This window comes from Melanaphis sacchari, unplaced genomic scaffold, assembly GCF_002803265.2.
Source record: "Melanaphis sacchari strain LSU unplaced genomic scaffold, SCAv2.0 Contig64_pilon_pilon, whole genome shotgun sequence".
NCBI lineage: Eukaryota > Metazoa > Arthropoda > Insecta > Hemiptera > Aphididae > Melanaphis > Melanaphis sacchari.
Window position 1 is genome coordinate 526,908 of NW_020271462.1, and position 20,598 is coordinate 547,505.

At 28.6% G+C, this 20,598-nt stretch overlaps 2 protein-coding genes across 2 annotated transcripts; both read left to right on the forward strand.

The window, feature by feature from the left end:
• Positions 1–7,575: 7,575 nt before the first annotated feature.
• LOC112600380 lies at positions 7,576–9,075 on the forward strand. Its single transcript, XM_025347575.1, has 2 exons — positions 7,576–8,067; positions 8,728–9,075. Exons 1-2 carry the CDS (start codon positions 7,576–7,578, stop codon positions 9,073–9,075), a joined length of 840 nt encoding a protein of 279 aa, XP_025203360.1.
• A 5,120-nt stretch (positions 9,076–14,195) lies between these two features.
• LOC112600381 (cAMP-dependent protein kinase catalytic subunit beta-like) lies at positions 14,196–19,004 on the forward strand. Its single transcript, XM_025347576.1, has 4 exons — positions 14,196–14,263; positions 14,505–14,862; positions 15,139–15,519; positions 18,804–19,004. Exons 1-4 carry the CDS (start codon positions 14,196–14,198, stop codon positions 19,002–19,004), a joined length of 1,008 nt encoding a protein of 335 aa, XP_025203361.1.
• The last annotated feature ends 1,594 nt before the right edge of the window (positions 19,005–20,598 follow it).

The window sequence follows — 20,598 nt, forward strand, 5'->3', positions numbered from 1 at the left end:
ATTTAGTGTCTATTGAAAAATTAAATTAGATTAGAAAATTTAAATTTTCTATTTAACTGCTTTGATTTAAAGTTTACTATCTAAATATACTTTTATTTAAAATTTTTACGTATGATGTAGATTAAAATAAAAAAAATAAAAGATATTTACTTTTTCATTTTGTCATCAAAATAAAATAATATATCTACCTACACTATTATTAATATTTTTTTTTTAATTATAATTTTAAATTCTAACTATTGTAGAAATAAAATATGTTAAACGTACTCGCACACAGTTAAGTTAAAAGACAACATTAATTTGTTTATATTATTCAAAATATTAAGCATATAATAGAAAGGTATCTACAATAATGCATTAGTTATTTTATAAAATATTATAATTTTTCAAATATAATTTATGGTTTAAAAAAAAAAAAATTATTATATTATCAATCTATTTACATAAATAGAATAAAATAATTGACAAAAATCAAAAAAATAAATACCTAATTTATAATATACTCGTAATAATATTAAACACTTTTATTATATCTTAATCTGTTAAAAAAATTTCATTAAAACGTTTTTATAATTATATTTAAAGTGTAATCATTTAAAATTTTATTAAGATTTGAGTTTTGATTGATTAATTTATTAATAAAAATAATAGAATATCAGCAGGTAATATATATAGTGTGATTTGTGATTGTTAAAGGCTTATAGCTCCATCATAAATATTTTAATATATAGTTTAGTAGGGGGGAAAGGGTATAAGATAATCGTTATAGTAAAAATTATAATTAATACATTTTTATCAAATGTAAATTAGTGGCTCTAAATAATTTGATATATTATAATATATTTCTAAATATTGTGACAAAGTATTAATTTATACAATTTTCGTAGTTTTAATGGGATAAAATTTTAGAAAAACTAAGTCAGCATGCACACTGTCCTACTCTCTCAAACACACCCTAATATACCCTAATATTATAATAATAAATAATATTAAACTTAATTTAATTGTGAATAACCTAATACATGATACGTATTACACATTATAATATTTATATATATTTAAATAGGTAATACAAATATTTAATCAATATTTCAAATATTATCTTAATTATATTATAGCTAGGTGATATAAAAAAACTTTTTAAAGATAAAAATTATTATAACATGTTTATATATCATCCAAAAATATTATAAATTGCTGGCCGTTAAATGTTTAATATTGTAAACATATCTACTTATACAATGTACTTTTAATATAATTTGACTATATAAGTAGATATCTATCAAGTACTTATCTAATCAACTTAGAATTATTTAGAATAATTTAAACCTATAACCTTAAAATTTTGTAAACTTCAAAATGGTATGATTCTTATTACTCATATTACATTATTTGAAATTTTTTTTTAAAGCATTTTAAAATCCTACCCTAGTTATAAATGAACATAAAATTATTCTGTGGATAACTTAATTCGCTATATACGTACCTACATTATATAATATAGTATGTAGGTACTAGTAAATCCATTTATGACTTATTCTGCAAATATTACATTATTTTCGATAAAAATTAGGTTATACACACAATTCACAAAAAATCGCAAACAATTATTTTGGGTAAATGATAATATCTAAAAAATTAAAGAAAAAACAGTACCAAAATTATAATTAGTATACAAGTAGGTAACTTCTTACTATTCAAAAATTCTTAGTTTCAAACTTTTAAAAATTTTAAACAAATAAAAAATATAGATGGATACTGGGTTCAGCGATTTTTGTCATTAGAAATTTGATCTTTAGGTTGTTAAATGCTAGTTTTGATTTTAAAAATAAATAAATACTATAATAACCATTAAAATGCATTCTTGTTTATACGCCTACTAAGGGATTCGATGAAAAATTGGTCACTTTTGTTTATTGCACTTAACTAAACACTTTATTGTCAATGATTAATAATATCGCAATACATTATTGTAATAAATAAATACATTCAAATGTATTACTATTTTTTAACTACAAGTAAATACTTAGGAAAGTTAATAACTTATGTATAATTATGAATGTTAGCGGCAATGATGTAAATTAAGATATTGTCAATAATTACTAAGCAATATTTTTAGAGAACAGACATCTTATGAATTAATAATAACCCGTAATAATTTACATTATTAGATTAAGCATACATTAGGCATTTTTTTTTAAATTTATATTGGTTAGGTATTGTTGTTACTTTATTTTCGTTGTAAATTACGATAACGAAATTGATTGCCAAGTCCACTGTCATTATCTATAGATAATCGAAGACGGCTAACAGTTCGTTTTACAAAATCTACCAGTGATAATTAAAATGTACACGAAAAGAAAAAAAGCATTATTATAATTTATATTCTATAATTGTTTAATTTAATGATAATGTTATTATTATTTTGGAATATTTGTAAGGTCAAAATATATTTTCTTTATTAAAATTAGAAAACAAATACCTATTATAATATTTGTTTCATATTTTAATAAGTACCTAATAGATACCTAGTTAAAAGTTATTATTTGTATTTATTATTTTCATTTCATCATCGCTTGAGACAGTCTAACACAATTTAAAATATCTTGGAAATATTGTTATTAACTTAACAATATAGTCATTGTCATTATTATTTAGTAATACATTAGAATTACAAATTATTAACATTGCCGTTTACATAATATTATACATAATACTTGTAATTTATAAATAGTTGCTTGCATACATGTACTTAATAATTATTTAACTAAAGCTTACAATATATTTAATACTTAACCAACCATTGTATCATCATATATACTTACGCAATCAATATGTAAACAATATTATTCTTTGTATAAGCTTATTATTGTAATTTATTTAAAAATGTATAATACACTTAATAATAATTATTATCTAGATATCTTAGCATTTTAGTGATTTTAATCAATACTATAAATTAACATAAGCTATCATCGTATTACATTGTTATTATTTCCTTACTGTGTTACCTACCAATTTATCTACAATTTAATTAAATATATCGCATTTACATTGTGACTTTTTGACCTTTTTAGTTGTTTAGAAAGTTACATGAAAAACCACACACTATATAGTACTTCTGGACAATGATTATTTGTATTTTTTATTTGATTATACAGTAGTCTATACAAAGTAAGTACGATATTAATTTATTTTCGTAACATAAATAGTACAAATATCAAAACTTAAGTTTGTCTTAAATCAGTACAGTTAAATGAATAGTTTAAAAAGGATAGATTTTAGGTAAAAATATGTCAGTTAATTATAATTTTAATTAATTAATTCTTCGTTGATGTTAATTGTCCAAGTCCAGTCTATCTAGCTATAGTACTGCCTCGTCCGTTGCTGCATGTAGATCTTCGAGAGTTCCAGTGAACCTTCTCTTTCCGCACTTGTTAACTATGTGATGCATTGTCTGGGCCTCCGCTCCGCAGTTACATCACATGGATCCTCTTTTAAGCGCCACTTGTGCATCAGTTGATTACATCGGCCCTGGCCTGTTCGTATTCGGTTTAGTCTAATTCATAATCTACGAGAAAGAGACGAACCTGGTTGTTCTGAATGGACATTTTTGACTAAATTCCCGTTACTTTCCCCTTTTTAATGTCATCAATTTCAGGACCAAGTTCCGCCGTGCTGAAACGGGTATCAAAACTGGGGTGAGGGTTACTGTTGACTAAAGTTTTCTTTAGCTCCTTCTTGACTGATTTGATTTGTTCTCTTTCGATTGTACCTTTTGAGTTTGCCACTAGTGCTGCAGCTATTGACTGAGCTTTAACTGACATTTGAGTGTTTTTATTTGAAATATTTTTTCCCAGACTTTTGAGCAGAAGCCATGCATTGTAGCTACTCCTCTTCATGTCAAACTTTTGAAAACTAGTGATTAGATGGAAGATTTTATTTTGGATTATTTAAATTTTGTTTAGATTTGATTTTTTAGTGGATCCCCAAATCTGTATACTATATTTCCAGATTGGCTTTAGAAGAAATTTATAGAAATGTTTGTGTGGAGTGTAAGTTCAACTTTGAATGGAGAATTTGGCTAAGTAAACGTAGACGAGTTGCTTACTTTGTTTTTCGTACAGTATATGTGGTGTGACCAGTTCGACTTTTTATCGAAATGCACTACAAAGTATTTTTTTTTGTATTTAAAGCGTGTATAATAATCTTATTCAATATTATCGATTGGCAGATTCCGTGTTTGAGTGTAAAGGTGATATACCATAATTTGATTTCATTAATTTTAACTTTCCAGTCTTTATACCATGATTCAAGTTCAGAAAGTAGGATTGAAGATTTTCAGAAGTCGTGAGAGACTTTTCGTGGATAGAAAGAATAGCTTCGTCGTCAGCATATTCAGCTACTATGATGTTTGGTGGATCGATTAGTCAACTATAAAAATGTTAAAGAAACATGGGGCAGTTATCTCTTCTTTTGAGACTAGCGTTTATTTTGGATATGGTTGATAAACTTATGCGGTATTGGACAGCAAATTTTTGTTCAACAAGGTAAGGTTGAAAAATTAAAAACCATTTAGATGGTAATTTTTTTTATTTTAAAGGAGAGGCCTGCGTGCCACAATCGGTCAAAGGCTTGCGCGATATCGAGAAAGACTGCGGTACAATATTGCTTTTTTCAAGCAAAGATGAAATTGTATTCACTTACAATTAATTTTATAAGTAGTGAAGTAGAAATTACGGAATCCAAATTGTGTACTTGTATAATTTCTAAGTTGGATATTATTGGGGTTATTCTTTTGAGGATTAATTTCTCCAGAACTTTCGAAAAAAAGGAAGAAGACTTATAGGTCTGTAAGATTTTGATGAATCTAATGGTTTCCCTACCTTAAAAATTACTACTATGATGGAGAATTTTCAATGAAGCCGGAAGTATGAAAGATGGACAAAGGCATTAAGTATTATGTATGTAAGAAAGATTAAAGATTATCTCAGTAGATGTTTTACGACCTCATATGTTATGAATCGAAGTCAGTAGCTTTTTTGGGCAAGGCTGATAAACAGTGTTCTACTTCAGCAGGTGAAAAAGTTTATGGAAATAGGGATATTTGCAGCGGTAATAGCAAGTAGTTTGTAACGTCATTTCATATAGATTGTTTATGTTGGTGTGTGGTTTGAGAGCTTCAATTAAATGATTTTGGAAGAGTTCGACTTTTTCTATATCAACAGTAGCCTATGAGCCATCAGGATTTTTAATAGTAGGAAAAGAGGGTTTATTTCTAAGCACTCTTTTTGTGGTTTTCCAGATTGAACCGTCTTGGATAGAGAAAGATGCTATGCCTTTATAATATGAGTATTGAGTATAGGTTCTAAGTTTAGCTAGTAACCTTTTCAAGTGCACAGTTAACATATTAAGACGTGTTTTATCTGATGGGTATCTAATGGATTGACATACCGATCTAGTTTTTTTTTCTGTTGTTAGGTTATATATATATATAAGTGGATAAGTTGAGATGAAAGAGTTTTTGCTGGTTTATAATTGGAGAAGTGGAATTCCATGCAGCAGATTGAATAGACGTTGTCTGGAGATTTAAATTTTACATCGAGTTTAGTATTTTTTAGGAGCAGGTCGTTGACCTTAATTCAGTCTGTGGTTTTATTTACTAAATAAGTGTTGTTGGAACTGATCGAGAACAAGGAGTTGATGGTGAGTAATACGGCTCAGAGTGTAATTTATTAAAATTTTCACGTGGGGCAAAAGGTGATTTGAAGCTTTTAAAATTAAAAAATCAAGTATATCTGGATGTTTGTTTGGAGATGTGGGCCAGTAAGTTGGGTATAGAGAAGAATGAACTTGGTATTGTTTGAGAGAGATGAACTGTAAGAGATTATATTACCACAGTGAGTCACAAAAGAATTGTGAGACTGCAAGAGTCAGCATAAAATAACAACCTAATGATATAATATACAGTAGAAAATCGATAAACCAACTATTTCAATCATCTTTCATCGCGTAATCAATGCGGCAAAGGTGGCTACGATTATATAATATAATAGATACGTTATCAAGTGTATAACATTTTTTTTAAATACCGTACATACCTGAAAATCTGTGTTTCGAAGAAACACTCAAACAGACGATGATGGCCGATCATTTTGTATCGTATAAAATATTGTGTTAAGTGTTTGACGTTTGTACATATTATTCGGTGTCTTAATTGTGTTTACTTCGTTAGTGATTTTCTGATGCAAGGCGTTTATTTTATTTTTTATTGCAAACATTTATATTCAATGTCGGCTATTACAAATAAGTATCAAAAGCGTATAAAACTTGAATGTTTAAAACGAAGATCAAGTTTTGATTAAGATTATCGTAAAAACCATGAGATTTAATACAACGCCAGATAAAGGATCAAGATTAAGGCTTTTGGAGTACCCGATAACCCATTTGAAGCCAGTAAAAGGAATAAAAATTAATATATACCATTATCAATAAGCTTTATATTTTATTCGGTTCTATTTAAATGGGACTTAGAAGTACTAAGAGTCGTAAATTATAATTTTTCATTTAAAACCTACCTATGGTTATTTCAGCCATGTATTTGAATTCTTGTTGCAAAAACAATTATTAAAATTATTTCCCATGTATATAAGTTATGACAGAAGATGTCGATTCTTAAAATTTAAATAATGAGTTGGCAATAGTATGCGACTTAGTAGACACGCAACATCGATCTAAAAATTCGGTTTTTAATGAAAAATCTTTGAACAGTCCTATAATTAAAAAAAATGAACTTCATGTTGATATAATATTGTCCGTAAACTTTGAAATTTTAGAAAGTGTGTGACAGTAGGAATCAACTATCGAAATATCGATCCGGCAAGTACAAATTATCAATAGTGGTTGACTGGTCATGAGTTGTAAATAAAGCGGTCGCCGGGCGTGTCACTAAAAAAAATGTACCAATATAACAATTATTTCGGAATCAGTTTTTTGTTGTAACTGTACCGATTGGAATAATCACGCAAAAGGAACAATTAATAGTATCATTTTACGTACGCATGAACCCGAGGACATGTGATCCGTAGGGATATGACAGTGCGTTTCTCTTGACCAAATGGGATATGACCAAGAATAATTGGAAAAAGACCTATAGAAGAAAACCCGAGATAGGCATTTTTAAACATGATTTACAAGAGTTAGAGCGAACTCCTTCATGCCAGTTTATGTTAGGATTTGATAATTTGAACTTCGAAACATTTTCATTTTGAAAACACCTTCACCGCAACTACCGCACAGCTTCATTCACTACAATTGCTTATACGTGGACCATTACACTAATACTAATAAATAAATAATAATGAATTAAAAGTAAAAACTGAATAAAACCATGCCATGATAACTATAATACTTTATTATCATCTGCTGCAATGCAATGAAGTCGTCACCATTGGTTTTTTTTACTTGTTTACATGCCAGGATGTATACATTCATGATAATATATTATTATTTATTTATTTAAAGTATATAATCATGCTCTAAAATTTTAAAATTATAAAAAAAGATTATTTTAACATGAATAACATTACCAACGGCGCAACCCTAACGTCCAGAACTATATTGTTTGCGGGGGAGCTATTGGTATGTACATCGATGGTGACTGGAATAACCATACTTTTATATTTCTTACTAGCCAGACGTCCACGTGCAATTCAGTTGGTGACCGGTGACGTTCGGTCATTCGCTGTGTTCGTGGCGCCGTACGTAATCAATTTTATGGTATGTTGGCATCTGCTGTTAGCATTTGAAAAACTGATAATGTCCACACGGATCGTAAATTTCACGTCCCAATACTATGTAACATCCAAAATAACTTTGAATTTCACCGCGTTCGCCATCAAGCACCATTTGTTTTGGACGCGGTCCAACTACTTCTACAAATTAATGTTGTTTGTCAGCCACTTGGTTCTGGTAGCCACGTCAGAAGCTATGTGCTACGAAGAATATGAAAAAACGACAATACATGCAGCTATGCTACTTTTGCTTTGCCTGACCGTACTTATATTGGTAGGTCGCAAATTTATACCTACTTCACATCATTAATTTGTTTCGTTATAGAGATGATCTTGTAGAAGCTGTAGGTTTGTTACGATCAAATCCGGTTTCGTATAAACAATGCAGTCAATTCATATTTTTATTCACTAAAATTAAAGTATTGTGTAATATGTATATAGTTTTTGTATAATACAAACAGTATACAATCCTTACCAAAATAATCTTCATTTTTTTTTACTATTGATATTGAAAAAAAAGAAACTAATTAAATACATTTTCGTCGAATACAGCAACGTATATTATATCATATTAATTAAAGCAGAGTTACCTACTCGAATTTAATAAAAATCTATTTAATCTACTCGTATATATGGGTACGAATGAAATTAGAAAAAAATAAATACTTGATAAGTAATGAATTGTAAATAATAATTAAAGGATCAGATGTTGATTTATAAAACATTATAAAATTTAATTTTATACTTTGCTTCTTCTATAATTATAATATTTTTCTGCTAAATCCGCTGTTATTTTCTATCCAAAGTACATAATATTATAAGTGTACTTTTATCAATTCCGTTTATTATTGTCTTAACTAATTCTATCTCTTTCGTTGTCATATCATTACTTACATACCTTCTACACATAGTATTGATATAATTCCGTACGCAGATAGCGCCGGCAAATACATATCAAAAGTTGGTGTTAACTGACGTTCTAACTTGGAAGCGATGCTCACTAGTGTATGGACTGGTGACAAGTGCTTGCCACAATTGGCTGAATTCTGGTAGCAGAGGAGCTGTCGACACGTTGCTACTGGTGCTAGTGGTACATGTGCAGCTGGTGTTCCTGTGCATCACCTACTTTTCAGATGGCCAGCAAATATTGCGCAACATCGTCGGCCTGGGCACGTACAACCCAATGGCAGATTCACTGGACATATATTTCACTATGGATTCGATAGTGTCGAGAACGGGCGCGTACATCGACAACCACCAAAAAGGCTTGTTCATACTATGACACCGATATCACGGCAGTGCATGAAATTTAATATCGAAACGTAAAGTGTCGTATACTGTGCTCACATTAATTAGTTCCACGGTATTAAATATAAATAAATAATAATAAATAAATAGAGAACGTTTTGATAATTTTATCATCAGTTGTTAATTTTGTTTACTTGCTACTTATGCTACTTCACTGAGTATTTTAGAATAAGTGTATAAATGTTTTACTCGAATTTATGTTCAGTTAAAATAGTAAAAAAGTCAATTCAATTTTATTAATATATATTTTGTTTGTTAATATCCTAAATTATTATAACGCCTATACATATTTTAATGTGTAATCCAGGACGTTATTTCTTCTACTCTCTCTATCGAATCTATTGGAAAATATTTCTATTAAAAAACTCTGTAGGTAGGTACTTATCTTCATAAATATATCAAGTTGTTTTTTATTTTATTAATATCCACAGATGATTATCTGTAGAACATATTACTAATACACATTTGACTATAAATTGATCCATTAATTCTATTCCTGAAAATATTGTTAATAATCTAATAACTTCTTCCAATTAAATATAAAAATTTTAATTCTCTTTTGTCAAAACCTTCAATCAAAAAAAAAATAAAATATACCTCGAATCAACAATATTGGTCTTTTATTTCTAACACATTAGTAAGCGTCAAACGGAAAATCTATTTTTACACAGTTTAAACAAATCCTCGTTGCTTCTAACAATCAATTCATACTTCATGGATGTATTCCCATTTCAGATCAATTTTCCGAGGATTGGAGTTGTGTCAATAGAACTAAGTATGCTTAAAATATTATACTCCTTAGTATATTACCAATGTTGTACTTTGTATTTTATACCTAACTATTAATAAGAAACCCGTTTAATAAAAATGAACATACAATTACAAATTAATAAATATTTTTTTAAGTTCTTGTAACCACAGTGCCAAATGATGAATAAGAAATATACCTAAAAACTAGATAGACAGGATGTATTCCTTTATCTTTGACTATTTTACCAAAAACAAAAGTTGAATAGTTTTTGTGATGATATGCTCATATATTATCATAATTATTGTGATTATTATATTATTGTATATAATTCAATAAAATAAATAACGGTCAAGTTGTCGCACGCAGATAACCGTTAAAATTCTATATACGTCATCGATCACTGATGAAAGAAACGATTTATATTATTTAGTCATGTAAGAACTCACACGTAGTAGTGACAATGTGATGCAATACACATGATCTATTTCGTGTGCCGCCAAAGACAAATGATAGCCGAGGGTCTCTGTCACCTAAAAGAAAACCGATTTCTTAAGAAAGTGTGGAGACCTTTGATAAAGTCACCTGCGACTCTGTTCGGCTTGTCTAGGTCGTCTCCTCTCATCAGTGCATCAGCACCAGCCAAACTATCGAATGCATGCGCACTTACCTCACAAACAAGAACTCTCCATATAAAATTATGCGAGCGATAGCTGGACTTCTTCCTTTTCAATAAGCTAAACCAGAGTTGTTTTTTCTTATTTATTTGAATTTAAGTGTTCCTCGAGTTGTTTCTTAATTAGTGTTACCTTAACTTTTTCCAAAGAACATACAATACATATTCACTACTGCGAATCTGGTAAGGTGCATGACTAAAATACTACTTATTACTACTATAGTTTTTTTTATATTAAATTTACGTAACGATGTACTTGATCACTTTCACGAGACACGATCTCGAAAACATTCCGAAGATCAGGAGAAAGGTAATAACATCTTTTAAAACTTTATTTCTATCACAATTTTATTCTCTTAATTTTTACGTTATTACAGTAAATAAAAAATTTAGTTAATTTAATTTTTTTTTATGTCGTTTTTCGAAAAATTATCTACAATCTTCAAAAAACAAAATCTCGTGTAAATGTTATTAGTAATTTCAAAAATTATTCCGTATAAAAGTATAAAAAGAATTATTTATGTATATAAAGATAAAACAGATAAATGTAATAACAATCTGTAAACTGAGTCAGTAGTTTTAAAAGTTAACCTGAACTAAGATGATGACTCTCCTTTAAATATATAAACAGGATTTGTATTACAGACAAATATTTATTATACACATATATTATATTACTTTTTAAGTAAGTAAGAATTTGTATCTTAATTTTAATAAATTTCATTTATTTCTTAGAAAATAGCACCTTCTTCTTTCTTGGCTTTACAATTCTATAAGAATTTTGGCCACCACCATCACCGTTCTCCAGTAATTACAATCTTGGACTCTATCTTCTCAATCTATCACTTCAAGTGTTTCTAAATCCTATTTTATTCCATCCATCTATTTATTGCTTTCTAGTTCTTCCTCTTTGTCTTTCTTCTGTAAGCTGCAATTCGATTGCTGCTCTCATAATAATGGTTTCTGTTTTTCACATAGTATGACCAAGCCACTTAGGTATTGAACACTTAATGTAGCTTGTTAACAATGAAACTTCAGTGATTTCTTTTAATTCAATATTTTTCCTTTTACGTCATATGTTTAACTCACTATCAAACATTAGACCACAAATCTTCCTTAGTATTTTATTTTCAAAAACTAACAGCTTTTTTTTCTAATTGTATATTAGTGAATTATATTTCATATCCATAAGTCTTATTATAACCATGTACAGTATAATCTAAGTTCTTTTATAAAATAGTTTTGATTTAAAAAATATATGCAACGCAAAATAAGCCCTCAAAGCTACAAACAAATAAATTATGTCAGTATTACTTAAAAAATAAGTAATGTTATAATATTCAATGTTGATAAGAGCTAGGTCAGATAACTTGTGCTTTGATAGAGTACTTCTCAAATAATTTATTATTTTAAGCTTAAAGAATGTACGCTCTGCGCTAGTTAATGTAATTGGTATAGTGAGCATTATTCTGATAGCCAGTTCTATATAGGAAATGAATGTAATTATTACGTTTTACACCGTACACTTGCACGGGCTCCAAAAACTATAAAAAAAAAAAATGCAAAAACATAAAAATGCAGAACTAAACAATAATTTTGCATTAACATTTATTCCCCATGTATAAGATCGTACGTTTTAAGGGGCCCACACATCCCTTCTTTTTGTTTTAATTTTTTAGAGGCTATGAATATAACAGAGAAAACGGCCCTCGTCTCTAACATGCTAATCTAATCAATAAATTACCCCTATAAATATTACCAATTAAACCAGTGATTTATATTTTTAATCAGTGTAGGTAACAAGGCCAGTGAATGAACAGGTCCATTAAATATACACTTCACCGTTTTCTTTAAACAATAAGGCACACCGATTAATACAGCGATGTATTTAGCTTAATAAGAACTTATAATAAAGTAACACTGTAAATTTATATGTTCCTAGGTATTGTGTAAAATAAAACTTTATATTTTAATTAAATATGTAGTCATAATATAGGTAGTATTGTTATTATTAAACTATAATTTTTTTTTTTTATAAGGATCATGTAGGAAGTTACCTATCTATTAATAAGAAAATGTTAGTTTTGTTTATAACTATTTTTAGAATTTACTTATGTTCAATTGTTTAAATATTTATAATTTTAATTTTAAATTCTACAGTATTCAATTGTTATATGTTCAAATTATTCTATAGTAACTGAATTATCATTTTTTATTTTTTAAGCACCATATAGAAAGTTACTTATTAAAAGTAAATGTTATTGATTTTATAATTATTTTTTTTAGTATTTAATGTGCAATTGTTTAAAACTTATATATGATGTACCTATTGTTATTTAAAATAAATATTTTATACCTATTGCACCTACAATTTTAACAGCTTCTATAGTTTTTATTGCGATAACATCTCTTACCTTATAAAAAATAGTAAAAAAGTAAAGTAGGTAAAAAAAAAAATATGGTAAATATCAGTGTTCATTTACCGGAGTATTGGTATTCATTTAATGAACGATTTGTTCATTTACTAGGAAAACTTTTTTTTTTTTTATGAATGACTTTTTAAAAACATAATTTGTTTTAATATAATTAAATTGTGAATTTTATGTTGCATAATATTTTCATGTGTAATAAAAATATATTTTATGCTCAGAAATTCTGAACTCTATAGAGTTATTTATTTAAAAGGTTTTTAAATTCTTAGGTGTTCATTCATTGTCTCTATTATATATGATGTTTGTATTATTATTCAAAGATGTTACTTATAAATATTGTATTGCATTCTACGACTGTACGTTGCTAAATTATCAATTATTAGATGTCTCAAAATCGGACGAGTTTTACCAAAGGTATTGAAGATAGACATTGTTAATTGTTTAAGAAAATTAATTAAATAAACTTTAATAACCTTTTAACACTTTTAAACTTTTTATTTCAAAACCATGAGTGTGATAGACTTAGATATTAATTGCGTATGTACATTTGTACATATTACATAGTAAATACATAAGCATTCCTCTTTATTAGTTATTTCAAAATTAAACAGAATAATAATAGCCCTACCTAATAATTTGATGCATTATGATTTTATGACTTTTTAACAAAGTTTTTCTGAACTATTAATTTAAAAGAAGTGTAGAATACTCGAAAAATATAGGGTATTTGTTTTAGGAGTGTTATTACATTGAGCCAATTGTAGATACATTTGAGATCGTATATTCATGTTCCTATATTTCTATACTTGTTATGTTTTATTATTTACCCATAGTCTATTTTTATTTTTAAATTATTTGAGCAATGAATTATTTATATTTCATAATATATAATATACTATTTTTCTATTGGTTGTGTATTTTCAAACGTAAAAAAAAAATTGTGACTTCTTAACGCTATAAAAAGATAATTTTGGAATTCTTATCCAGAATCCACTTATAACTTATTAATTGAAGTATAACAATCACAAAACTAAAAAAAAACAAACAAACAAAATACTTAGTTATTGTAAAAAGATAAAATGTTATCTCGTTTCTATAGTTTTTATTTCTATGAATTATGGTTTATTTAATTTGATTATTTAATCCTCAATAGTTTACTTATTTAGTCTACTTTGACGAGTTTTATTTGTTAACACCACAAAAGATTAAAGTTTTCAATTTATAAAATCCTATAATCAATGGAGTCGACTGAAATAAAAAATATCAAGAAATATATCGAGTTTGAGAAACAAAAGTTTATAACTAAGTACCTAAGTTATTTGACTTGAATGTAATATGTATTTGATTTTTAAATGGTTTATCTATATCGAGTCGAAAACGGTATATGATTTAAATGTTATTTACCTATTACAATACAACAGTTAAGGTTTTTATTTGAATGCTAATAAGAAGAAAAATATCTAAGTCCATTTTATATATTGTCTTTAAACCACTAATGAACAATAGTTATAGATTCATTTTTCAATTCTTTACCATACCTTCTACAGGTATGGTGAGCCAAATGTGGACATCATTCCAGTATCTGACTTGTCATTTTCTCATAAATTATGGACGGGTAGATTTGGTCATATGGTATTGGCCCGACATTGTGCCACCGGTGAGTTGAAAACTGTGAAGGCAGTAAGTGCTAAAGTGGCATCCACCTGGCCAAAGAATGTGAATGCCGATCGGAATGTCATGGCAGCGATGGGTACGTTTCCATTCACGGTCCGTTTGGAATGCTGGGCCGCGGACGCTGAGTGGTTGTACTTGATCATGCCTATAGTTTCTATCGGCACTCTATTCGAGCTTGTGTCTCAATATGGAAGGCTCAACGAAAACGTGGTCCGTTTTTTCTCTGCTCAGGTAGAATTAGATTTACATTTTATAATCAATTAATTATAATATTATAACCTTTTGTTATGTTTGTCTGAAGTGCTGTAATTCACATACGTGAAATTAGTACCCACCGACTTCATCCGAAAGGCCTCAAATCAGTGTAAATTTTGTTATCGATTTGCAATATAGATAAAAAAATATATAAACATTTTTTTTTAACAACAACTCTGCTAAATGTAGTTCAGGGTTTTTAATGCCACTAATTTTAAACGATTGTTAAAATAAAAAATTCATATTTGGCAGATCTTGCTAGGAGTTGAATTCTTACATGCTACAGGGCTAGTGCATCGAAACCTCAAGCCTGAGAACGTGCTGGTCAACGTTAATGGTTATTTGCGGCTGTCAGGGTTCGGTGACAGTAAGTTGATCGGGCGAGCCAGTCGCACCTACTCATTTTGTGGCACTCCTGATTACATGCCACCTGAGATGGTTGGGTTCCGTGGATACGGTTTGGCCGTGGACTACTGGAGCCTAGGTATCATGCTCTACGAGATGGCAGCCGCGCATCCACCATTCATAGGACCAGATGTCGGCGTGTTGTTTGAACGGATCTTACGTGGCGAGTACCGAATGGATAATATGTTCAGCCCACCACTCCGAAACTTGATTCAAAACTTGGTTCAAGTGAGCGTGACAATAATAACGACAATAATGTATTAATTTCACTGCAATCATTTTTACGCTTTATATAATCTCACATTATTATAGGTCGTTTAATAGACACCACATATTTAATATTAGTTAGTATAATTTATTATATAATTATTAAAAACAACAAAATTATGGCATAAACCACTTTTTAAATTTCTAAAATACCAACAATATTGTTTCAACAATTCTATTTTGAATTTTTTTTGCGCAATACTATAATTTCTAAAATCATAATTATTAATTAGATCAGTGGTACCCAACCGAGGAGGGGGATTTAAATACTGCACAAGGGGAGAGTATGGTGATAATGAAAGAAAAATAATTTTGTTAAAAAAATTATGCCGTTTTGCAGTCAGGAAAATTGAAAATAATGAATTAATGTTTGGACGGTCCGATCATTGACAAAAATTTTACAAGTATTTTTTTAATGATTAGGTTAATTAAAGTTTAAATCATACACCGTCCGGCTATCTGTTGGCTACCCGATTATGAAATCCAAATATAAACGAAATTCTAGCTATTGATGATCAACTCTTATTCAAAAGTAAATGAATAAGCTCTCCACGCATTAATCCAATTTGTATCTACATATATTTTTAGTTTAGTTTTTTAGACTTTAACAAATAAAAAGCAATCAAAAAAATCAGTTCAAAGTAGAAAATGATAAAAGTTGCGCGTTCCCAAATTTCTCATTAAATTTTAATAATTATAATATTTAATTTTTAATATAAAAATGCATACAATTATTTTCAAAAATAAACATCATTATTTATATAATATTAAGTTATTTTGTATCACTAAAATAAAAAAAGGTCTTTTTTAAAGGGAACGTACAAATTTTGAAAATTTACACGGGAGGGGGGCATAGAATAAAAGGTTAAGAACCACTGAATTAGATTATATTGTAGTTTTTTAGTAACACGTATTTAAAAATATCCGATAAACTAGATTTATTTATATAAAATTCTAAATTAGGATATGTCTCACATGCGTATATTCGAGTGTCATTATTTTTTCACGTAGTGCGTTAGGGTACAGTAACTATTGATATAGAAGAACATGGATTTGAATTTGAATTAAGTCGTATAGAAACACTAAATTCTTTTAATGTACTTAATTCAATGCCTAGGTATCGAACTTATTCCTTGAGTTGAAATTGAACTCCGCTAATCATAAAATTAGATTTTTCATATTTTCTTTTGGTTATTCATAAAATAGACTTTTGTTTTCTATATAGACAGTTGATGCCGATTCTTATCCATCCATTTTGCTATTTATTTCAGATTTTGTTTGTAGTTCCCTCTAGAATAGTTTTATGTAACCTGTTTTTACCATTTTAATACCATTTGCAAAGGCTACAAGAGTAACTTTATAGTTTCACCAAATTCAGTTTTAAGAAAATCATCATACATCAAATATATGTTCCGCAAAAATGGTCCGAAAATCAACCCCTGTAGAATTACACATGATACAATTTGACGCATTTTCTCATCAAATTCAATCGCTCGGTCACATAAGAAGTCACGAATAATTTCCATAAAATAATATTTCGGTACCCTTTTCCTGCGTAATACTGCTTCGATTTTTTCCCTCAATGTGTTCTTTGGCATAATCGTCTATCGGTTGCTTGTTTTACATTATCCAAGACCCTTGTAATAGCGTCGCTTGTAAATCAACCGTTCCTAAATCCATACTATCATTCACTCTGACCATTAATATTCTCTAAATGTAATTTTAATCGTCCTTGCTTAGACTAGCCGCATTCTACGCCTTAGAGAATGAACCATGTTTAAAATACAAATTTAATACACTTCACCTAGAATCTCAGGTATTCTGGCCGCTATCACTTTAATAACAATATACGATTCTTAATCTGGGCTGGGAGCTTTAACCATTGCTATTTTGAAAATCACTTCTGTGATTCCAGTCTACAGAGAAGCGTTAATTCCAGGAATTGGACTTCTACTTACAAGTTTTTTGGTCACAATTTTATGGAGCAGATCACAAAGATCTGTCTCTGTTTATTGACATAGATTGTCCCAGTTTTTTTATTTTTTTACTTTTCCATATTTTCCTCTTCAGCTTGTTTTTTGTCTCCCTATATTCCAGTCATTTCCCGTTAGCAACTCTTTTCGTACTTTTTCTTAGCTACTAGAAATGTTCTTTTTAGGCTTACGATATCCTGTGCCCGCCAAAACAGACTTTTTGCTTTCTCTATATTTATATTTCAGTATGCAGCTATCATAGGCTTATGATGTTCAGATTTACACTGCCACCCCTGACCTGCCGTTTCAATCCTGAAATCATTCTTCCTTTTTTATTCGATTTTGAACTGTTTTCAAATAAAAAGTACATCTAAACCTAGCGGCTAGCACCTTTATTTTAGCCTTCGTAAGGTCCTGTGCCACTCTTCTGTCATCCACATTTATCTGCAAACACTGAACCCTGTTGATTTGGGTCATGCTTTCTACCAGAATTTGGCATCTACTGATTAATTTCTGCCTCCATTAGTTTGGTTCTTGACCTAGTTCTTTTCCCGAACTTCACTTGCATATCTGTTAGATTTTCAATCCACCGCCATAATGTCTAATTTACTATGCCTACAATAACAATCAGACTTATCTAGCCCTGTATATTCTTTTCTAGGTGATTTCATATCAAACACTTTTAACATATTTTCTTTCATTCTCATTTACAGACCCGACAATTTGTGTAGTCTAGCTTTTAAGCCTAAGATGCCTTGAATACCTTCGTCAACATTGTAACAGAAACCTCCTTCCGAACCCAGTTTTTTGTTTTCTAAAGACTGACAATAATATTTCAATAGTTATCATGACTGCCAGAATACTATAAGAAACGCTAGATGCTTCCACGATTTCAAACCTTTTCTGCTTGCTCACCCATGTCAAGAACAGTGACCTTTTATAACTGTTCCAAGACTTTAACTACTCCTGGATCTTTAATAGCCTTGAATCCATTAACAAGGCTGAATCTACTGTAACTGTTGTTGCTGTGATGTAGCTTTTAATTGACAACCACACCTTGTTAATTAATTTGGCCGCTTTAAAGAGATTTCTTAAGTTTTTACATAGTTCCTTTACGCCTTTTTTTTAAATTTTTCCAATGCTACTAACTGGCAATTTACTTAACCAATATCCGTCGAATATACGAAACATATGCTTCCAAACTAAATGTTTGATTAAAATGCTTTTTATATTAATAATTTCTACTACAGTTTTATATTTTCATATTTATAGAAAGACTTGACCAAACGACTAGGTAATTTGAAAAATGGAATTTCTGATATTAAGAACCATACATGGTACAGTGCTACAAATTGGTTGCAGATAATTAATCAAAAAACGGAGTCACCTTTTAAACACACCAACACTAGATTTATACCACCGGATTACGCAGAATTAGCGTTGTGGAAAAATGATGAATTTTTCGATTTTTAATTTTAATTAATATTTTTATTTTTTTATTTTTTGTAGATGCATAGAAATGTATGAAGAAAAAAAGTGGTAAAATACTGTATGTATTAATAGATATTATTGTATTGAATCGCTAATAAAGCGTGATTTGACGTATTGTATTGCATTATAATAATTCACAATTTTTAAAATATAATAATAATTATAATTTATAACTTTTTAACATTGTACTATTTCAAATCAAAAATTTAAAATTTATGTAGTATCCTCATAATAAACAGAAATTTAATTTTTGTGGAAACCTTAACTTTGATAAAAACCCCGTATGTAACTTATTTGGTTACCGCTAAACAAATTGTTATGTCATTATTAATTTATAGTTTTATTTTCTTTTAATTTAAAATGTTAAGATGTTTATTTGTGATAAAAACAAGTAAAAGCTTAGTGTTTAACTAAAAATACTGAGCTCAATCAAAATAATAACTAGGGAAAAAATCTTTACTTTGAAAATTGGCCCAGAAAAATAGGTGTCCGTGTTAAAGATTTTTGATATACTGCCGAAACTATTCTTACATTTTTGCAGACAATCTACTTTCAGACTATTATTTACAAATTAAGTCTATACTGTACAATATGTAGGTACTTGTAAACTAATTTATGTAATAAACAAATTAAATAACTAATGTCAAGAAAAGAATTTTCTTATGTTTATGACAAAAACAACTTTATGTAAACCATTCCAAAAAAGACCAAATTAAAAAATCGAAGGGAAAGAATGGAATAAACATAAAAATGATAAAGATTAAAGCAGAGAAAAAAATATAGATAGAGAAAAGTCTGCTTAATGTTATTGATTTAATCCAGAACAATAAAAATGTTTATATTTTAAATTGGGTGGTTATATTATAAAAGTAAATTATTTGTTCATAATTGTTCTATGTACAATTTAACATCTTATAAATACAAATGTTAATGGTAGCCAATTAGATCTTTTAACTTTATCTTTTACAAACTGTATTATGGTAATGAAAAAAATTATTTAGCAAATTGTAAAATTACACATTAATTGATAACCTTATACAATATTCGTTTTCTTGTTGTGATTTGAAATTTAACTAATGTATAATATAATAGTTAATATAGAAAATATTAGAATAGCTAGAAAGGGCCAATTACTCATAATTTAGATAGAAATAACTTGAATTCTAGATTTCAATCATTTTCAATTGGTAGTAATAGTTCTTATAAAGCTGTTAAAAATGTTTTAAGTTTAGGCTTGGATTTTTAAAGATATAAAATACTCAATTCATAAAGGATTACTTAAAACAATGATTTTTAGATCCTTTTTTTATTTTTCTACTACTATATGTGTTGTTTTCTCCTAATTTCTGACAGGGATTGCAATGTTATATTTTGTTGCAAACAATGCAAATCGTTTTTCCTTTACGGCACTCTTCAGTCTTTGATAACACAAATTCGCAGAAATTGAAAAAATCGCCATCTCTTCTACATTCGAGTAATAAACCTGTTACTCGTAAAACATCATCGAAAAATTCATAAGTGAATATTTTCAAAATTATTGCAGCCTTGCAATCGTCTCATGAGAAACGTTTGAAAT